General features: G+C 39.3%; 3 protein-coding genes across 4 annotated transcripts; 2 read left to right on the top strand and 1 right to left on the bottom strand.

Annotated features, from left to right (window-relative positions):
- Nucleotides 1–14: 14 nt before the first annotated feature.
- Nucleotides 15–4912, top strand: LOC144033002 (mucin-5AC-like). 2 transcript variants are annotated; one of them, XM_077540651.1, is made up of 15 exons: nt 24–126; nt 412–484; nt 568–616; nt 1029–1059; nt 1148–1174; nt 1402–1573; nt 1647–1756; nt 2536–2707; nt 2780–2892; nt 3064–3235; nt 3312–3421; nt 3572–3743; nt 4032–4144; nt 4465–4637; nt 4769–4912. In XM_077540651.1, exons 1-15 carry the CDS (start codon nt 93–95, stop codon nt 4796–4798), a joined length of 1551 nt encoding a protein of 516 aa, XP_077396777.1. In that variant the 5' UTR covers nt 24–92; the 3' UTR covers nt 4799–4912. The 2 variants fall into 2 exon arrangements, with proteins under 2 accessions (XP_077396778.1, XP_077396777.1); XM_077540652.1 differs by lacking the exons at nt 1647–1756; nt 2536–2707 and having other exon boundaries at nt 15–126.
- A 2221-nt stretch (nt 4913–7133) lies between these two features.
- On the top strand, nt 7134–11920 carry LOC144033001 (mucin-5AC-like). Its single transcript, XM_077540650.1, has 15 exons — nt 7134–7178; nt 7459–7529; nt 7615–7663; nt 8075–8105; nt 8220–8246; nt 8469–8640; nt 8714–8823; nt 9613–9784; nt 9857–9969; nt 10147–10318; nt 10396–10505; nt 10585–10756; nt 11060–11172; nt 11496–11667; nt 11777–11920. Exons 1-15 carry the CDS (start codon nt 7149–7151, stop codon nt 11892–11894), a joined length of 1632 nt encoding a protein of 543 aa, XP_077396776.1. The 5' UTR covers nt 7134–7148; the 3' UTR covers nt 11895–11920.
- Nucleotides 11921–14087: 2167 nt separating this feature from the next.
- On the bottom strand, nt 14088–18931 carry LOC144033003 (mucin-5AC-like). Its single transcript, XM_077540653.1, has 15 exons — nt 18844–18931; nt 18436–18508; nt 18305–18353; nt 17880–17910; nt 17761–17787; nt 17352–17523; nt 17166–17275; nt 16211–16382; nt 16026–16138; nt 15683–15854; nt 15498–15607; nt 15247–15418; nt 14839–14951; nt 14341–14512; nt 14088–14231 (listed from the first exon to the last, which is right to left on the bottom strand). The coding sequence occupies exons 3-15, from the start codon at nt 18326–18328 to the stop codon at nt 14114–14116; spliced, it is 1506 nt and encodes a 501-aa protein (XP_077396779.1). The 5' UTR covers nt 18329–18353; nt 18436–18508; nt 18844–18931; the 3' UTR covers nt 14088–14113.
- Between the last annotated feature and the right edge of the window lie 630 nt (nt 18932–19561).

Below are 19561 nucleotides of genomic sequence, written 5' to 3'. Positions count from 1 at the left end.
ACGAGGTCAAATGTGTGGACTTCCACTTCTTCAACGGAGGGGACAGCGGCAACGGTCAAGCACAGCTCGGATGGTGAGTAGTACAGTTGTCGATGTATGCGGCAAACTGGTCGAAACTCGAAACAAGTAAGTGTTCGCTTTCAATCACGCTCGCCAAATTGTGAAGGAAATGGACGATGCCTTGTCTCGTTTTTACGTTTTTTTAGCTAGTGGAAAAACGACTAACAGATGCATGCTAACGTCACCGTTAAAGTGAGGAGGGATTCAACTCTTTATTTATTGTTTTTATTGTTCGTATTTCCCACACTTAAGTCATTGTGAAGTTTGTTTGTTTGCCAGCAGCATTCAACAGAAATTCCAATATTTTAAGGTATTACTATACTGCTAACTTTCTAATTGAATTGTGTTCAGCGAATTCCGTCAAGTTCTTTGGAGTTGCATTTCAGGCCACACTTTTTTCCATCGTTGACATCTACAGCATCCTGTAAGCATTTTGAGTTTCCTTGTATAGTTTAAATGTGCACTTGCAGTTAAGACTTGTTGAACCACCTTTTTTTCTCTCTGAAGGAGAAGGAAGCCCCTTGCTGTCGAAATGACACATCCAGTGATCAAATGGGTAACGTATATCAACATTTACCCTTGTTAAAGACATTTGAGACAAAAAAAAAACAACTTTTTGCATGATGTTGTATTAGCAAGCACTAGTCTAAACCCGACATTCTGACATTCATGTTGCGTCTGTGACAAATGAAGCAGATTCAAATTGCTCTCAGGCTCAAATTGCACATGCGTTGTCATTCCCCAGCAGAGGGCAGCACAGGACATAATTGCAGTGTCCTGAAATTGATAAATGGATGAATTAACCTGCTTAACGTTTCCACAAACTCAATATTGATCGGAATATCTGGTTTACGCTACACAATTTTTAGTTTGTATAAATATTATTCCAAGGAATAGATTCGCACTTGAAATGCAGTGGAACATAACATGATACTCTGCAGTATATAATAGTACATGTCCTTCTACAGTTGGGTGTCACGCTTGTGCTCCTTCATGCTGGTAAGATCCTTTTTAAAAAAAAATGCATCCTTGACCTGAATGCTTCTGCTCCAACGGTACAAAAATTCTTTTCTTTCAACTTTTCTAGGAATTGGCGTGCAAGCCACCAGTAATGGTAAGCAGGCTACTCATTTTCTTGTGCATGTACTGCATGATGTGTATAGAATTTTTTTATTTTAGACTGCTAATGTAGCGTTTGCATTGTACTATATGATGGCTACAGCAAAATGTGCAAGTACAACACGTAGCTATGTTTACATGATCTGATGATGTCAGCAGGGAAAAAGTGACAATCTGCTTGCTGTGACCTAAAAATATGTGCAATAATCTCTGATTGATCAGAATGTTGGACTCGATGGTTCGATCGCGACAACCCGTCTGGGACTGGAGACTACGAAACTCTTCCCGAGCTGCACAAAGAGAACCCAGACAAAATCTGCCAATATCCAATTCAAATTGAAGTCAAAACCAAATCTGGGGCCAGTGTTGGATCAACAGGCGACGTCATTCATGTGTAAGTATGACATGTAATGCAATTATTTTTTTTACCTTCCCCTTTTAGCTTCTGATAGTTTTTGTTTCTGCAGATCTGACACACGCAGGGGATTCATTTGTAAAATTAGTGACCAGCCCAAAGGTTATTGTGCAGATTATCAAGTTCGATTCTTGTGCCCTCTTGAATTCTGTCAACCTGAAGGTAACTTGACACATAATGCACAACAGTTTTTTTTTTTATCTTTTTTAATTCATTTCTCAAAATCTTTTAAAGGAAAGAAATGTCATGTTTTCCTCAACTTCAATTATCTATTTGTCCTCCAAACTGCCCCAACCACATTGGTCCTTCATTTGTTGATTCAATAGTTGGCATCAGTCTGCCATGTGCTGTGAATTGGTTTCAAATAAAGGTGGCAACAGGACGTAGTGCGGCTGACTGAAGAGGTTGCAAAATCTGCCTTGAAGTGGCTCGTCACATGCTATGAACGCTTAAAGTTAAAAAGAAAAGAGTGATCTCTTAACATGTTCAATTATTTATAATCAAGTACAATAGATATTGCTGCATGATTTGAGCCTGTTGGTTCAACTTGAATAAAATGTCAACTTGATTTGGCTGTTCTGAGCCATCAAACTGCAGCTCCAAATGAGTCTTGTTAGCTTGGATCAGAGGTGCCCAAGTCCGGTCCTCGATCCAGCCGGTTTTCAATGGCTCTCTTTGCAGAAGCATGATGATGATCCTAATCATGAATCAGGTGTTGGAGGACCCAACTTGGGCACCCATGGTCAAGATGAATCAGCAGATTTGAGTGTTCATGTTTGGCCAAATGTTTATCGTGGTGGCGTTTTTCAAAAAGTTTGGCCTTGACAGTGTCGTCACTGTTATAAAAATGCAACTTTGAACATGTTCTCTGATCTGAGCCAGCTGGTAGTTAACAGTAATAAATGACAAATTGTCTGACTGACTTTAACCGTTTGCTCCAGAATGTTGGACTCCATTTTTCGATCGAGACGACCCGTCTAGGACTGGCGACTACGAAACGCTTTCCGATCTGCACAAAGAGAACCCGGGGAAGATCTGTGACCATCCAATTAAAATTGAGGTCAAAACCAAATCTGGCGACAGTGTTGGATCAACAGGCGACGTGATTCATGTGTAAGTATGAGATGAACTCATGTTTTTGACTTGTTTTAGTTTTCCCCCACTGAGAGAAACTCGTCTCTGCAGGTCTGACGTGCACACAGGATTCGTTTGTCGAAATCAAGACCAGCCAAATAATGGACAATGTTCAGATTATAAAGTTCGCTTTTTGTGCCCCCTTCAATTCTGCAAGGCCAAAGGTAATTTTGCATGAAATATACTTTTGTATTTATCTGAAAATGCTTTCTTCAAAATGTGGTAATCACGTTGCATCAAATGCACATTTGAAACCAAAGGAAGTGTAGCTAATATAACAAACTTGCTAGTTTCACATTAGTCATCCACCTTTTGCTTTCTACTTGTGACTGAAGAATGTTGGACTCGGTGGTTCGATCGCGACAACCCGTCTGGGACTGGAGACTATGAAACGCTTCCCCGCCTGCACAAAGAAAACCCTTCAAAAATCTGTGACCATCCCATCACAATCGAGGTCAAAACCAAATCTGGAGCCTTTGTTGGGTCAACTGGTGATGCGATTCGTGTGTAAGTACAAGATGAACAAATGGTGACTTGAAACGCTTTTTATTGAGAAACTGACTTTTGCCATTTCTCACTCCAGAGCTGATGCGCACAACGGATTTATTTGTAAAAATGTTGACCAGCCCAATGGTGATTGTGCAGATTATAAAGTTCGCTTCTTGTGCCCACTTGATTTCTGCGAGCCGAAAGGTAATCGTGTGCAAAATGAAATTCTGCTTAACTCAATAGTGGACGTTTTCATATACTGGAAGTTGATTTCATCACAAGTCGATGTTTAACAAATATCGCTGACTTAATTTTTTATTTTTTATCCTTGCTCTGTACTCACGCCTGCTCCAGGATGTTGGACTCCATGGTTTGATCGCGACAACCCGTCTGGGACTGGCGACTACGAAACGCTGACCCACCTGCGCAAAGCAAACCCATCAAAGATCTGTGACCAACCAATGAAAATTGATGTCAAAACAAAATCTGGAGCCAGTGCTGGTTCAACAGGAGACGTGATTCACGCGTAAATGCAAGATGGGCTGGGTTGATGTTGACTGATTAATTTACAATATGTTCTATGCAGCACCACTAGTCTTGACTTCTTGCTGTTTTGAGAAATTGAACTAAGCATTGTCGGCCATTTTGGTTTTTGTTAATGACGAAACTCATTTTGTTTCACACCAAATGACGGCAACATTGACACTCCTTTTGCTCCATTCACACCTGTTAATCAGTGACTGGTTTAGACTAGTGGGGCACATTTTTATTTGTGTTTTGACTTCTGTTCCATAATTGCAATTTGTCTCTCCAGATCTGACACTCGCATCGGCTTCATTTGTAGAAATCGTGACCAGCCCCACAATGGCCGTTGTGCAGATTATCAAGTTCGTTTCTTGTGCCCGCTTGAATTCTGTGACGCTGAAGGTAATTTTGCACAACACTATTTCAGCATATGATTTTTTTTTTTAATTTGTTAAAAATTATAATTAAATGCCTGTTTAAAAAAACTACTTCAGCACAAGGAAAATGTCATGTTGCTGGTTAAACTTTCCTTTGTTTATCCCACAAACTGCCCCATGTTGGTTCACTTGGTTTTGATTGCAAGAAGTTGATACATTTTAGCCACCAATTCTCCCCAGTTAGTACAATGATTCAGTTTCAGCATGCTGGAAAACAAAGTAGGCTTTACCAAACAAATGTATGTCCCCTCCCCCAGTGGAACCCAATTTTGTTCTCAATTTCAGTGTGCACGACTCCATGGTATGATCGCGACAACCCGAGTGGCACCGGAGACTACGAGACATTGAAGAAACTCTACGTTGAGAATCCAAATGAAATCTGCAAACCTCCACTCGGCATTGAGGTCCAAACTGTGGCTGGAAATTCTGTGGCATCGACGGGGGGATGTCATTGCCTTGTAAGTACCACATCCAGTGTAAATGGACGTTTGGCAAGCTCAATTTGTATCATTTTGTTGCACTGCATGTCGATCTATTTCCCCCTTATTGAAAACGCTGTCATGGTGCCATTTTCTTTTGTATTTTGCAGCATGGACACGACTACTGGTTTCATCTGTAAGAATGCTCACCAGGAGAGAGGACGCTGTTCGGATTATAAAGCTCGTTTCATATGTCCCATCAATTTCTGCAAAAAACGGCAATCATGATGTGAAATAAACTGAGCTTCAAGTCATTAACGTTTCATGTTTGCTTATTTTATCCATGAGAATTGCAATGCTATATTTTAATTGATTCCTTGACCAGTTTGAATCCTGAAACCTTAAATTGAACTAACTTGATTGAAATGACTGGAATCAAGCTTTTCATTTCCAAATTGTTTGAATTTTGTCTAAAGACAGTACAACAGAAGTGAGAATATACTTTAGTGACTAAATGTTGAGGGAGCTGAATCTGCTTTGACATTTAAAAAGGACCGTGTAGGATTTAGTGAGCTAGGTTAATTTAAAAACCCACTATTTCAATAATGTATGAATTTCTTTTGATAAATGTATACACAGGGTGATTAAAATTGCCAAAATCATCACAATAAGAGAAACTGAACATGCCTTGAAGTTTTTATTTTTTTACAAGTGCTCAATGTAACCATTAGCAGCACAGGCCATGTCGAGCTGATATGACTTAATATTGGCTTGGTGTGTGTAGCGATGGCCAAATGAAGCATCATGAAGCTTTGCAGCCAATTGGTTTGCACATGTACTGTTTTCTGTACTGTTTGCAATGCGTGACAAATGTTAGAGTGCATGTACAGTAAGCAGGAGGTCGCAGGTTCAAAGCCCACTGCTGACTGTACATTGCATGTGTCTGTGGCAATAATGCAAACAGGAAGTATACCAACTGACTATCAGGAAATGTTATAGTGAAATTATTAAATGTCCCCAGTGTGAGGAAGTTTAAATAAAATAAATGTCACAGATTTTATTGCAGCTGTGATGGTCAAGTGGTTAAGTTCTTTGTCCAGTAATCAGGAGGTTGTGGGTTTGAATCCCACCTCTGACTGTACATACTTTTTTTAAGTTAAAACTAAAATCTCTTAACAGCCATTTGGTCTTGTCATAATTGTAAAACATATTTAAACACGTGTCCCAAATCAGCACTGATGACTTTCAGCATCAGATGACACTTTAAATTACAAATACACCAATTCGCTCTGTTCACTCATTCAGCAGCTCATTGAACAGTAAAGTGGAGGTGAGTGCTCGAAACCAGTCTCAGACTGGTTGAATTTAAACTTGTCTTTTACTTTATAATTCATCCATAATTTTTTTTTTTTTTTAGCATTCAGCTTTCCCATGCAATTTCTCCAGAAATTGCTTAGTCTAGTTTCTAAATAAAAATGAACAAATTATCCTTAGCACTTGTGCTTTGTTCACATCCTAAATTACTAACAAGTACATTCATATCTTTGTCTTAAGCAAATAGCCATTCAATTCTTAATGTTGACCTCTTGGGCTTCTAGACCACTTGATGGCGCCAGAGTAAATGAAGCTTCTCTACATGTGCAAACCAATTGGCTGCAAAGCTTCATGATGCTTCATTTGACCATCACTACACACACCAAGCCAATATTAAGTCCTATCAGCTCGACATGGCCTGTGCTGCTGATGGAGGCCACATCGAGCACTTGTATATAAAAAAAAAAAAAAAAAAAAAAAAAAAAAAAATTCAAGGCATGTACAACACACGTCCAAGAGTTTGTGATGATTTTGGCAGTTTTAATCCCCCTTTGTATACATTGATCAAAAGAAATTCATTTGATAGAATTTGGCATGTTCTTGAAATAGTGGGTTTTTAAATTAACTAGTTCACCACTAAATCCTACACTTTAAATGTCAAAGCAGGGCTTCACTGCTTTACGGGGCTTCATTTTGCCATCACTAAATAATTCAATAGCATGACTATGCGCTAAAAATATGTTTCCAGTAATTGTGCTTTTATACATTAACAATAATAATAATTAATTGTATTTGTAAATCACTTTACATTTCAAGGAAATCTCAAAAACTCAAAACATATTTGAAAAAAAAAACAAAAATGCAAGACAATCGATTAAAATAATAATAATAATAAGACGAAGAAGAAGAAGAAAAATAACAGGCATGCACTTCATTAGACTTGACTAGAATGACTAGAAAATTATGTTTAGTTCTCCATGAAAATTATATAAAATAAATATGCACATGCAATATCCATTCATAGATTATAATTTTAAGAGAGAGAGAGAAAATCGTAATTGTTGACGTCGGCCTACCCATAATGCCCTTGTCACCTGACCAATCAAAGGCGCCAAAACGCCCTATTTAAGACATTCGTAAACGAGGTCAAATGTGTGGACTTCCACTTCTTCAACGGAGGGGACAGCGGCAACGGTCAAGCACAGCTTGGATGGTGAGTAGGACAGTTGTCGATGTATGCGGCAAACTGGTCGAAACTCGAAACAAGTAAGTGTTCGCTTTCAATCACGCTCGCCAAATTGTGAAGGAAATGGACGGTGTCTCGTTTATACGTTTTTAGCTAGTGGAAAAACGGCTAACAGATGCATGCTAACGTCACCATTAAAGTGAGGAGGGATTCACCTCTTTATTTACTGTTTTTCTTGTTCGTATTTCCCACACTTAAGTGATTGTGAGGTTTGTTTGTTTGCCAGCAGCAGTCAACAGAAATTCCAATCTTTATCAGTATTACTATACTGATAACTGTCTCTAATTGAATTGTGTTCAGCGAATTCCGTCAAGTTCTTTGGAGTTGCATTTCAGGCCACACTTTTCCAACGTTGACATCTACAGCATCCTGTAAGCATTTTGAGTTTCCTTGTGTAGTTTAAATGTGCCCTTGCAGTTAAGACTTGTTAAACCACCTTTTTTTTTCTCTCTGAAGGAGAAGGAAGCCCCTTGCTGTCGAAATGACACATCCAGTGATCAAATGGGTAACATATATGAACATTTACCCTTAAAGACATTTGAGACAAAAAAAAAAAACAACTCTTTGCATTATGTTGTATTAGCGACCACTAGTCTAAACCCGACATTCTGACATTCATGTTGCGTCTGTGACAAATGAAGCAGATTCAAATTGCTCTCAGGCTCAAATTGCACATGCGTTGTCATTCCCCAGCAGAGGGCAGCACAGGACATAATTGCAGTGCCCTGAAATTGAGAAATGGATGAATTAACCTGCTTAACGTTTCCACAAACCCAATATTGATCGGAATATCTGGTTTATGCTACAAAATTTATAGTTTGTATAACTATTATTCCAAAGAATAGATTGGCACGTGAATTGCAGTGAAACATAACATGATACTCTGCAGTATATAATAGTACATGTCCTTCTACAGTTGGGTGTCACGCTTGTGCTCCTTCATGCTGGTAAGATCCCCCTTTTTTTTTTTTTTTTTTTTTTTTTTTTTAAAGAAATGCATCCTTGACCTGAATGCTTCTGCTCCAACAGTACAAAAATTATTTCTTTGTCAATTTTTCTAGGAATTGTTGTGCAAGCCACCAGTAATGGTAAGCAGGCTACTCATTTGCTTGTGCATGTACTGTATGATGTGTATAGAATTTTATTTTAGACTGCTAATGTAGTGTTTGCATTGTACTATATGATGGCTATAGCAAAAATGTGACAGTACAACACGTAGCTGTTTACATGATCTGATGATGTCAGCAGGGAAAAAGTGACAATTATCTGCTTACTGTGACCTAAAAATATGTGCAATAATCTCTGATCAGAATGTTGGACTCAATGGTTCGATCGAGACAACCCGTCTGGGACTGGAGACTATGAAACTCTTCCTGAGCTGCACAAAGAGAACCCAGACAAAATCTGCCAATATCCAATTCAAATTGAAGTCAAAACGAAATCTGGGGCCAATGTTGGATCAACGGGCGACGTGATTCATGTGTAAGTACGAGATGTAAAGTTATTTATTTTTTTTCTTCCCCTTTTTAGCTTCTGATTCTTTTTGTTTCTACAGATCTGACACACGCAGGGGATTCATTTGTAAAATTAGTGACCAGCCCAAAGGTTATTGTGCAGATTATCAAGTTCGTTTCTTGTGCCCTCTTGAATTCTGTCAACCTGAAGGTAACTTGACACATAATGCACAACAGTTGTTTTTTTTTTTAAATGCATTTCTAGAAAAAAAATTTGGAGTAAAGAGCATGTCGGGTTTTCCTCAACTTTTATTATCCATTTGTCCTCCAAACTGCCACAACCTTTGGTCCTTCATTTGTTGATTCAATAATTGGCATCAGTCTGCTTTATGCTGTGACTTGGTTTCAAATCAAGGCGGCAACAGGACGTAGTGCGGCTGACTGAAGAGGTTGCAAAATCTGCTTTTAAGTGGCTCATCACATGCTATGAACGCTTAAAGTTAAAAAGTAAATGGTCATCTCTTAACGTGTTGAATTATTTATGATCAAATACAAGACGGATTGAAACATAATTTTAACCTGTTTCAACTTTAATAAAATGTCAACTTGATTTGGCTGTTCTGAGCCATCAAACTGCAGCTCCAAATGAGTCCTGTTGGCTTGGATCAGAGGTGCCCAAGTCCGGTCCTCGATCCAGCCGGGTTTTCCAGGTCTCACTCATCAGCAAGCGTTGCAGAAGCAGGATGATCCTAATCATGAATCAGGTGTTGGAGGCCCAAACTTGGGCACCCATGGTCAAGATGAGTCAGCAGATTGAGTGGTCATGTTTGGCCAAATGTGTATCGTGGTGGCGTTTTTCAAAATGTTTGCCCTTGACAATGTCGTCACTGTTATAAAAATGCAACTTTGAACTTGTCTGAACATGTTCTCTGATCTGAGCCAGCTGGTAGTTAACAGTAATAAGTGACAAATTGTCTGACTGACTAACCGTTTGCTCCAGAATGTTGGACTCCGTTTTTCGATCGAGACGACCCGTCTAGGACTGGCGACTATGAAACGCTTTCCGATCTGCACAAAGAGAACCCGGGGAAGATCTGTGACCATCCAATTAAAATTGAGGTCAAAACCAAATCTGGCGACAGTGTTGGATCAACAGGCGACGTCATTCATGTGTAAGTATGAGATGAACTCGTGTTTTTGACTTGTTTTGGTTTTCCCCCACTGAGAGAAACTCGTCTCTGCAGGTCTGACGTGCACACAGGATTTGTTTGTCGAAATCAAGACCAGCCAAATTACGGACAATGTTCAGATTATAAAGTTCGCTTTTTGTGCCCCCTTCAATTCTGCAAGGCCAAAGGTAATTTTGCATGAAATATACTTTTGTATTTATCTGAAAATGCTTTTAAGTTCTTCAAAATGTGGTAATCACGTCGCATCAAATGCACATTTGAAACCAAAGGCAGTGTAGCTAATATAACAAACTTGCTAGTTTCATATTATTCATCCACCTTTTGCTTTCTACTTGTGACTGAAGAATGTTGGACTCGATGGTTCGATCGCGACAACCCGTCTGGGACTGGAGACTATGAAACGCTTCCCCGCCTGCACAAAGAAAACCCTTCAAAAATCTGTGACCATCCCATCACAATCGAGGTCAAAACCAAATCTGGAGCCTTTGTTGGGTCAACTGGTGATGCGATTCGTGTGTAAGTACAAGATGAACAAATGGTGACTTGAAACACTTTTTGAGAAACTAATTTTTTTTTGCAATTTCTCACTCCAGGGCTGAGGCGCACAACGGATTTATTTGTAAAAATGTTGACCAGCCCAATGGTGATTGTGCAGATTATAAAGTTCGCTTCTTGTGCCCACTTGATTTCTGCGAGCCGAAAGGTAATCGTGTGCAAAATGATTAATTTATCTAAATAAAATAAATTCATCAATCCTTCCTCTGTACTCACGCCTGCTCCAGGATGTTGGACTCGTTGGTTCGATCGCGACAACCCGTCTGGGACTGGCGACTACGAAACGCTGACCCACCTGCGCAAAGCAAACCCGTCAAAGATTTGTGACCAACCAATGAAAATTGATGTCAAAACAAAATCTGGAGCCAGCGTTGCTTCAACAGGAGACGTGATTCACGCGTAAGTGCAAGATGGGCTGGGCCATGTTGACTGATTAATTTGCAATATGTTCTATGCAAAACCACTAGTCTAAACACAACAGTCAGAATTATTGCTGTTTGTGGAGTAAGAATTGATCTGCTACTTCCTGTCGACTGCCAATGATTTCACAGCTCGCCTGTTTTCTGAAGCTGAGCAGGTGCCAAAATGGCCGTCCTGCACGCACCTGTTAATCAGACTTGTTTAGACTAGTGGGGCACATACAACACACTGATTTATCTTTTGTTTTGACTTCTGTTCCCTATTTTCAATTTGTCTCTCCAGATCTGACACTCGCATCGGCTTCATTTGTAGAAATCGTGACCAGCCCCACAATGGCCGTTGTGCAGATTATCAAGTTCGTTTCTTGTGCCCGCTTGAATTCTGTGACGCTGAAGGTAATTTTGCACAACACTATTTCAGCATATGATTTATTTTTTTAATTTGTTAAAAATTGTAATTAAATGCCTGTTTATAAAACTACTTCAGCGCAAGGAAAATGTGTCATGTTGCTGTTTAAACTTTCCTTTGTTTATCCCCCAAACGGCCCCTTGTTGGTTCACTTGGTTTTGATTGCAAGAAGTTGATACATTTTAGCCACCAATTCTCCCCCCAGTTAGTACAATGATTCAATTTCAGCATGCTGGAAAACAAAGTAGGCTTTACCAAACAAATGCATGCCCCCTCCCCCAGTGGAACCCAATTTTGTTCTCAATTTCAGTGTGCACGACTCCATGGTATGATCGCGACAACCCGAGTGGCACCGGAGACTACGAGACATTGAAGAAACTCTACGTTGAGAATCCAAATGAAATCTGCAAACCTCCACTCGGCATTGAGGTCCAAACTGTGGCTGGAAATTCTGTGGCATCGACGGGGGATGTCATTGCCTTGTAAGTACCACATCCAGTGTAAATAGTTTCTTTGATGCACTGCATGTCAATCTTTTTTCCCCTTTATTGAAAACACTGTCATGGTGCCATTTTCTTTGATATTTTGCAGCATGGACACGACGACTGGTTTCATCTGCAAGAATGCTCACCAGGAGAGAGGACGCTGTTCGGATTATAAAGCTCGTTTCGTATGTCCCATCAATTTCTGCAAAAAACAGGGATCATGATGTGAAATAAACTGAGCTTCAAGTCATTAATGTTTCATGTTTGCTTATTTTATCCATGAGAATTGCAATGCTATATTTTAATTCATTCCTTGACCAGTTTGAATCCTTAAATTGGAGATAAAAAGCTTGATTCCAGTCATTTCAAAGTGTTAGTTTAAATTTTGTGTATAAGTACAGTACAACAGAAGTGAGAATATACTTTACAGTGACTAAATGTTGAGGGAGTTAATCTGCTTTGACCTTTAAAAAGGACCGTGTAGGATTTAGTGAACTAGGTTAATTTAAAAACCCACTATTTCAATAATGTATGAAATTCTATCAAATGAATTTCTTTTGATAAATGTATACACAGGGTGATTAAAATTGCCAAAATCATAAGAGCAACTGTTGGACATGTGTTGAACATGCCTTGAAGTTTTTTTTTTTTTTTTTACAAGTGCTCAATGTGACCACCATTAGCCGAACAGGCCATGTTGAGCTGATATAGGAGGACTTAATATTGGCTTGGTGTGTGTAGTGATGGCCAAATGAAGCATCATGAAGCTTTGCAGCCAATTGGTTTGCACATGTACTGTTTGCAATGTGTGCCAAATGTTAGAGTGCATGTACAGTAAGCAGGAGGTTGCAGGTTCAAAGCCCACTGCTGACTGTACATTGCATGTGTCTGGCAATAATGCAAACGGGAAGTATACCAACTGACTAACATATCAGGAAATGCATTTATTTATTAAATGTCCCCAGTGTGAGGAGGTTTAAATAAATGTCAGATTTTATTGCAGCTGTGATGGGTAAGTTCTTTGTCCAGAAATCAGGAGGTTGTGGGTTTGAATCCCACCTCTGACTGTACATACTCCTTTTTTTTTTTTTTTTTTTTTAAAGTTAAAACAAATCTCTTAACCATTTGGTCTTGTCCTAATTGTAAAACATATTTAAACACGTGTCCCAAATCAGCACTGATGACTTTCAGCATCGGATGACACTTTAAATTACAAATACACCAATTGGCTCTGATGTTCACTCATTCAGCAGCTCATTGAACAGTAAAGTGGAGGTGAGTGCTCGAAACCAGTCTCAGACTGGTTGAATTTCAACTTTTGCATTTTCATTTATAATTCATTTTTTCTCATTTGTAATTTACAACCAATTTATCTTTCTTTATTCATTTAACATACATTTTATTTAATGCAGTTCAATCACACATAACACTCCTTCCATTTGACAACACATCAATGATGGCACAAAGTCTCCTGTGGGTCAGTTGGATAGATTGGCAGTGCAGTAGCTCATTGAACAGTAAACAGGAGGCGAGGGTTTGAAACCAGCTTCAGACTGCTTCAATTCCAACTTTTGTCTTTCCATTTACAATTCATCTACAATTGATAATTTCTAATATACACGCAATTTATCTTTCATTGGTTTGTTTACCACATATTTAATGCATTCAATTCAATGACATTCACTGGTTACTAATAATTACTGTGTAATTTTCACCTAATTTATCTATTTGCTTAATTAGCATTCAATTGCATGGTCAAGTTTCTAAATAAAAATGAACAAATTAGCCATAAACACTTGTACTTTGTTCACATCCAAAATTACTAACAAGCACATTCATATCTTTGTCCTAAGCAAACAGCCACACTTCTTGACACCAGAGTAAATGAAGCACTAATGAAAGCTTCTCTACATGTGCAAACCAATTGGCTGCAAAGCTTCATTTGGGCATCACTACACACACACCAAGCCAATATTAAGTCCTTCTATATCAGCTTGATGTGACCTGTGCTGCTAATGGTGGCAACATTGAGCACTTAACATGTCCAAGAGTTTTTATCGTGATGATTTTGGCAATTTTAATCACGCTGTGTATACATTGAAATAAATATTCATTTGGTAGAATTTCATACAATTCTTGAAATACTGGGTTTTTAAATTAGTTCACCACTAAATCCTACATCTTTTTAAATGTCAAAGCAGATTTGGCTCCCTCAACTGTGCCATTTAGTCACTGTAAAGTCTATCCCACTTCTGTTGTACTGTATTTAGACACAAAATTCAAACAATTTGGAGATGAAAAGCTTGATTCTAGTTACTTATATTAAAGAACATTTCAGGATTCAAACTGGTCAAGGAATGAATTAAAATATAGCATTGCAATTCTCATGGATAAAATAAGCAAACATGAAACATTAATGACTTGAAGCTCAGTTTATTTCACATCATGATCCCCGTTTTTTGCAGAAATTGATGGGACATATGAAACGAGCTTTATAATCTGAACAGCGTCCTCTCTCCTGGTGAGCATTCTTACAGATGAAACCAGTAGTCGTGTCCATGCTGCAAAATATCAAAGAAAATGGCACCATGACAGGGTTTTCAATAAGGGGGAAAAAAGATTGACATGCAGTGCAACAAAGAAACCATTTGCACTGGATGTGGTACTTACAAGGCAATGACATCCCCCGTCGATGCCACAGAATTTCCAGCCACAGTTTGGACCTCAATGCCGAGTGGAGGTTTGCAGATTTCATTTGGATTCTCAACGTAGAGTTTCTTCAATGTCTCGTAGTCGCCGGTGCCACTCGGGTTGTCGCGATCATACCATGGAGTCGTGCACACTAAAATTGAGAACAAAATTGGGTTCCACTGGGGGAGGGGACATACATTTGTTTGGTAAAGCCTACTTTGTTTTCCAGCATGCTGAAACTGAATCATTGTACTAACTGGGGGAGAATTGGTGGCTAAAATGTATCAACTTCTTGCAATCAAAACCAAGTGAACCAACATGGGGCCGTTTGGGGGAGAAACAAAGGAAAGTTTAACCAGCAACATGACACATTTTCCTTGTGCTGAAGTAGTTTTATAAACAGGCATTTAATTACAATTTTTAACAAATTTAAAAAATAAATAAATCATATGCTGAAATAGTGTTGTGCAAAATTACCTTCAGCGTCACAGAATTCAAGCGGGCACAAGAAACGAACTTGATAATCTGCACAACGGCCATTGTGGGGCTGGTCACGATTTCTACAAATGAAGCCGGTGCGAGTGTCAGATCTGGAAGAGACAAATTGAAAATAGGTAAACAGAAGTAAAAAAATATATATATATAAATCAGTGTTGCATGTGCCCCACTAGTCTAAACAAGTGTGTGCAGGATGGCCATTTTGGCACCTGCTCAGCTTCAGAAAACAGGCGAGCTGTGAAATCATTGGCAGTCGACAGGAAGTAGCAGATCAATTCTTACTCCACAAACAGCAATAATTCAGACTGTTGTGTTTAGACTAGTGGTGCTGCATAGAACATATTGCAAATTAATCAGTCAACATGGCCCAGCCCATCTTGCACTTACGCATGAATCACGTCTCCTGTTGAAGCAACGCTGGCTCCAGATTTTGTCTTGACATCAATTTTCATTGGTTGGTCACAGATCTTTGATGGGTTTGCTTTGCGCAGGTGGGTCAGCGTTTCGTAGTCGCCAGTCCCAGACGGGTTGTCGCGATCGAACCAACGAGTCCAACATCCTGGAGCAGGCGTGAGTACAGAGCAAGGATTGATGAATTTATTTTATTTAGATAAATTAATCATTTTACACACGATTACCTTTTGGCTCGCAGAAATCAAGTGGGCACAAGAAGCGAACTTTATAATCTGCACAATCACCATTGGGCTGGTCAACATTTTTACAAATAAATCCTTTGTGCGCATCAGCTCTGGAGTGAGAAATGGCAAAAAAATTAGTTTCTCAAAAAGTGTTTCAAGTCACCATTTGTTCATCTTGTACTTACACACGAATCACATCACCAGTTGACCCAACAAAGGCTCCAGATTTGGTTTTGACCTCTATTGTGATGGGATGGTCACAGATTTTTGAAGGGTTTTCTATGTGCAGGCGGGGAAGCGTTTCATAGTCTCCAGTCCCAGACGGGTTGTCGCGATCGAACCACCGAGTCCAACATTCTTCAGTCACAAGTAGAAAGCAAAAGGTGGATGACTAATGTGAAACTAGCAAGTTTGTTATATTAGCTACACTGCCTTTGGTTTCAAATGTGCATTTGATGCAACGTGATTACCACATTTTGAAGAAAGCATTTTCAGATAAATACAAAAGTATATTTCATGCAAAATTACCTTTTGCCTTGCAGAATTGAAGGGGGCACAAAAAGCGAACTTTATAATCTGAACATTGTCCATTATTTGGCTGGTCTTGATTTCGACAAACGAATCCTGTGTGCACGTCAGACCTGCAGAGACGAGTTTCTCTCAGTGGGGGAAAACTAAAACAAGTCAAAAACACGAGTTCATCTCATACTTACACATGAATGACGTCGCCTGTTGATCCAACACTGTCGCCAGATTTGGTTTTGACCTCAATTTTAATTGGATGGTCACAGATCTTCCCCGGGTTCTCTTTGTGCAGATCGGAAAGCGTTTCGTAGTCGCCAGTCCTAGACGGGTCGTCTCGATCGAAAAACGGAGTCCAACATTCTGGAGCAAACATTGAAAGTCAGTCAGACAATTTGTCATAAGCATTTTGTCACTTATTACCGTTATCAGAGAACATGTTCAAACTAGTTCAAAGTTGCACTTTTATAACAGGGACGACACAGTCAAGGCCAAACTTTTTGAAAAACGCCACCACGATACACATTTGGCCAAACATGAACACTCAAATCTGCCGATTCATCTTGACCATGGGCGCCCAAGTTGGGTCCTCCAACACCTGATTCATGATTAGGATCATCATCATGCTTGTGCAAAGAGAGCCATTGAAAACCGGCTGGATCGAGGACCGGACTTGGGCACCTCTGATCCTGGCTAACAGGACTCATTTGGCGCTGCAGTTTGATGGCTCAGAACAGCCAAATCAAGTTGACATTTTATTCAAGTTGAACCAACAGGCTCAAATCATGCATCAATATCTATTGTACTTGATTATAAATAATTGAACATGTTAAGAGATCACCATTTTCTTTTTAACTTTAAGCGTTCATAGCATGCAATGAGCCACTTCAAGGCAGATTTTGCAACCTCTTCAGTCAGCCGCACTACGTCCTGTTGCCACCTTTATTTGAAACCAATTCACAGCACATGGCAGACTGATGCCAACTATTGAATCAACAAATGAAGGACCAATGTGGTTGGGGCAGTTTGGAGGACAAATAGATAATTGAAGTTGAGGAAAACATGACATTTCTTTCCTTTAAAACATTTTGAGAAATGAATTAAAAAAGATAAAAAAAAACTGTTGTGCATTATGTGTCAAGTTACCTTCAGGTTGACAGAATTCAAGAGGGCACAAGAAACGAACTTGATAATCTGCACAATAACCTTTGGGCTGGTCACTAATTTTACAAATGAATCCCCTGCGTGTGTCAGATCTGCAGAAACAAAAACTATCAGAAGCTAAAAGGGGAAGGAAAAAAAAAAAGAAAATGCATTACATGTCATACTTACACATGAATGACGTCGCCCGTTGATCCAACATTGGCCCCAGATTTGGTTTTGACTTCAATTTGAATTGGATATTGGCAGATTTTGTCTGGGTTCTCTTTGTGCAGCTCGGGAAGAGTTTCGTAGTCTCCAGTCCCAGACGGGTTGTCGCGATCGAACCATCGAGTCCAACATTCTGATCAATCAGAGATTATTGCACATATTTTTAGGCCACAGCAAGCAGATTGTCACTTTTTCCCTGCTGACATCTTAATGCCATCATCAGATCATGTAAACATGGCTACGTGTTGTACTTGCACATTTTTTGCTGTAGCCATCATATAGTACAATGCAAACGCTACATTAGCAGTCTAAAATAAAATTCTATACACATCATGCAGTACATGCACAAGCAAATGAGTAGCCTGCTTACCATTACTGGTGGCTTGCACGCCAATTCCTAGAAAAATTGAAAGAAAGAATTTTTGTACCGTTGGAGCAGAAGCATTCAGGTCAAGGATGCATTTTTTTTTTTTTTAAATAGGATCTTACCAGCATGAAGGAGCACAAGCGTGACACCCAACTGTAGAAGGACATGTACTATTAGAAACTGCAGAGTATCATGTTATGTTTCACTGCAATTCACGTGCCAATCTATTCTTTGGAATAATAGTTATACAAACTATAAATTTTGTAGCGTAAACCAGATATTCCGATCAATATTGGGTTTGTGGAAACGTTAAGCAGGTTAATTCATCCATTTATCAATTTCAGGACACTGCAATTATGTCCTGTGCTGCCCTCTGCTGGGGAATGACAAAGCATGTGCAATTTGAATCTGCTTCATTTGTCACAGACGCAACATGAATCCGAATGTCGGGTTTAGACTAGTGCTTGCTAATACAACATCATGCAAAAAGTTGTTTTTTTTTTTGTCTCAAATGTCTTTAACAAGGGTAAATGTTGATATACGTTACCCATTTGATCACTGGATGTGTCATTTCGACAGCAAGGGGCTTCCTTCTCCTTCAGAGAGAAAAAAGGTGGTTCAACAAGTCTTAACTGCAAGTGCACATTCAAACTATACAAGGAAACTCAAAATGCTTACAGGATGCTGTAGATGTCAACGATGGAAAAAAGTGTGGCCTGAAATGCAACTCCAAAGAACTTGACGGAATTCGCTGAACACAATTCAATTAGAAAGTTAGGAGTATAGTAATACTTCAAAAGATTAGCATTTCTGTTGAATGCTGCTGGCAAACAAACTTCACAATGACTTAAGTGTGGGAAATACGGACAAGAAAAACAGTAAATAGAGAGTTGAATCCCTCCTCACTTTAACGGTGACGTTAGCATGCATCTGTTAGCCGTTTTTCCACTAGCTAAAAAAAACGTAAAAACGAGACAAGGCACCGTCCATTTCCTTCACAATTTGGCAAGCGTGATTGAAAGCGAACACTTACTTGTTTCGAGTTACGACCAGTTTGCCGCATACATCGACAACTGTCCTACTCACCATCCGAGCTGTGCTTGACCGTTGCCGCTGTCCCCTCCGTTGAAGAAGTGGAAGTCCACACATTTGACCTCGTTTACGAACGTCTTAAATAGGGCGTTTTGGCGCCTTTGATTGGTCAGGTGACAAGAGCATTATGGGTAGGCAATTACCATTCTCTCTCTCTCTCTCTCTCTCTCTCTCTCTCTCTCTCTCTCTCTCTCTCTCTCTCTCTCTCTCTCTCTCTCTCTCTCTCTCTCTCTCTCTCTCTCTCTCTCTCTCTCTCAAAATTGCAAAATTATAATCTATGCATCGATATTGCATGGGCATATTTAATTTATGCAATTTACATGGAGAACTAAACATATAATTGTTCAATTGTATCATGTGATGCCCATAGGGCGGGGCAGTGAATGAAGTGTAGGTCTGTTATTATTATTATTATTTATTTATTAATTTTAATCAGTTGTAGTTCATTTTTTAGTTTTTTTTTATATATATATTTTTTGAGACTTTGAGATTTCTTTTGTAACCAGGTGGTTAGATAGGACGTTCGTTTTTTTTCTGACGGTCCCTAAATGCATCAGCCCCGTCAAATCCCGCCCCACTTTGTTAGCAAGCTAATCAAGCTGATGTTAAACACCGGTGTAGTCGGTTGACCCTCGCTAGGTAGGTAAAGCACCTTATTACTTGTTGGCTTAGAATTTAGTCCTTTTTTTCATATATCGTGTTTGTTTTTATT

Source organism: Festucalex cinctus, chromosome 13 (genome assembly GCF_051991245.1).
Source record: "Festucalex cinctus isolate MCC-2025b chromosome 13, RoL_Fcin_1.0, whole genome shotgun sequence".
In the NCBI taxonomy this organism is placed as follows: domain Eukaryota; kingdom Metazoa; phylum Chordata; class Actinopteri; order Syngnathiformes; family Syngnathidae; genus Festucalex; species Festucalex cinctus.
This window is presented reverse-complemented; position numbering and strand designations above follow the sequence as displayed.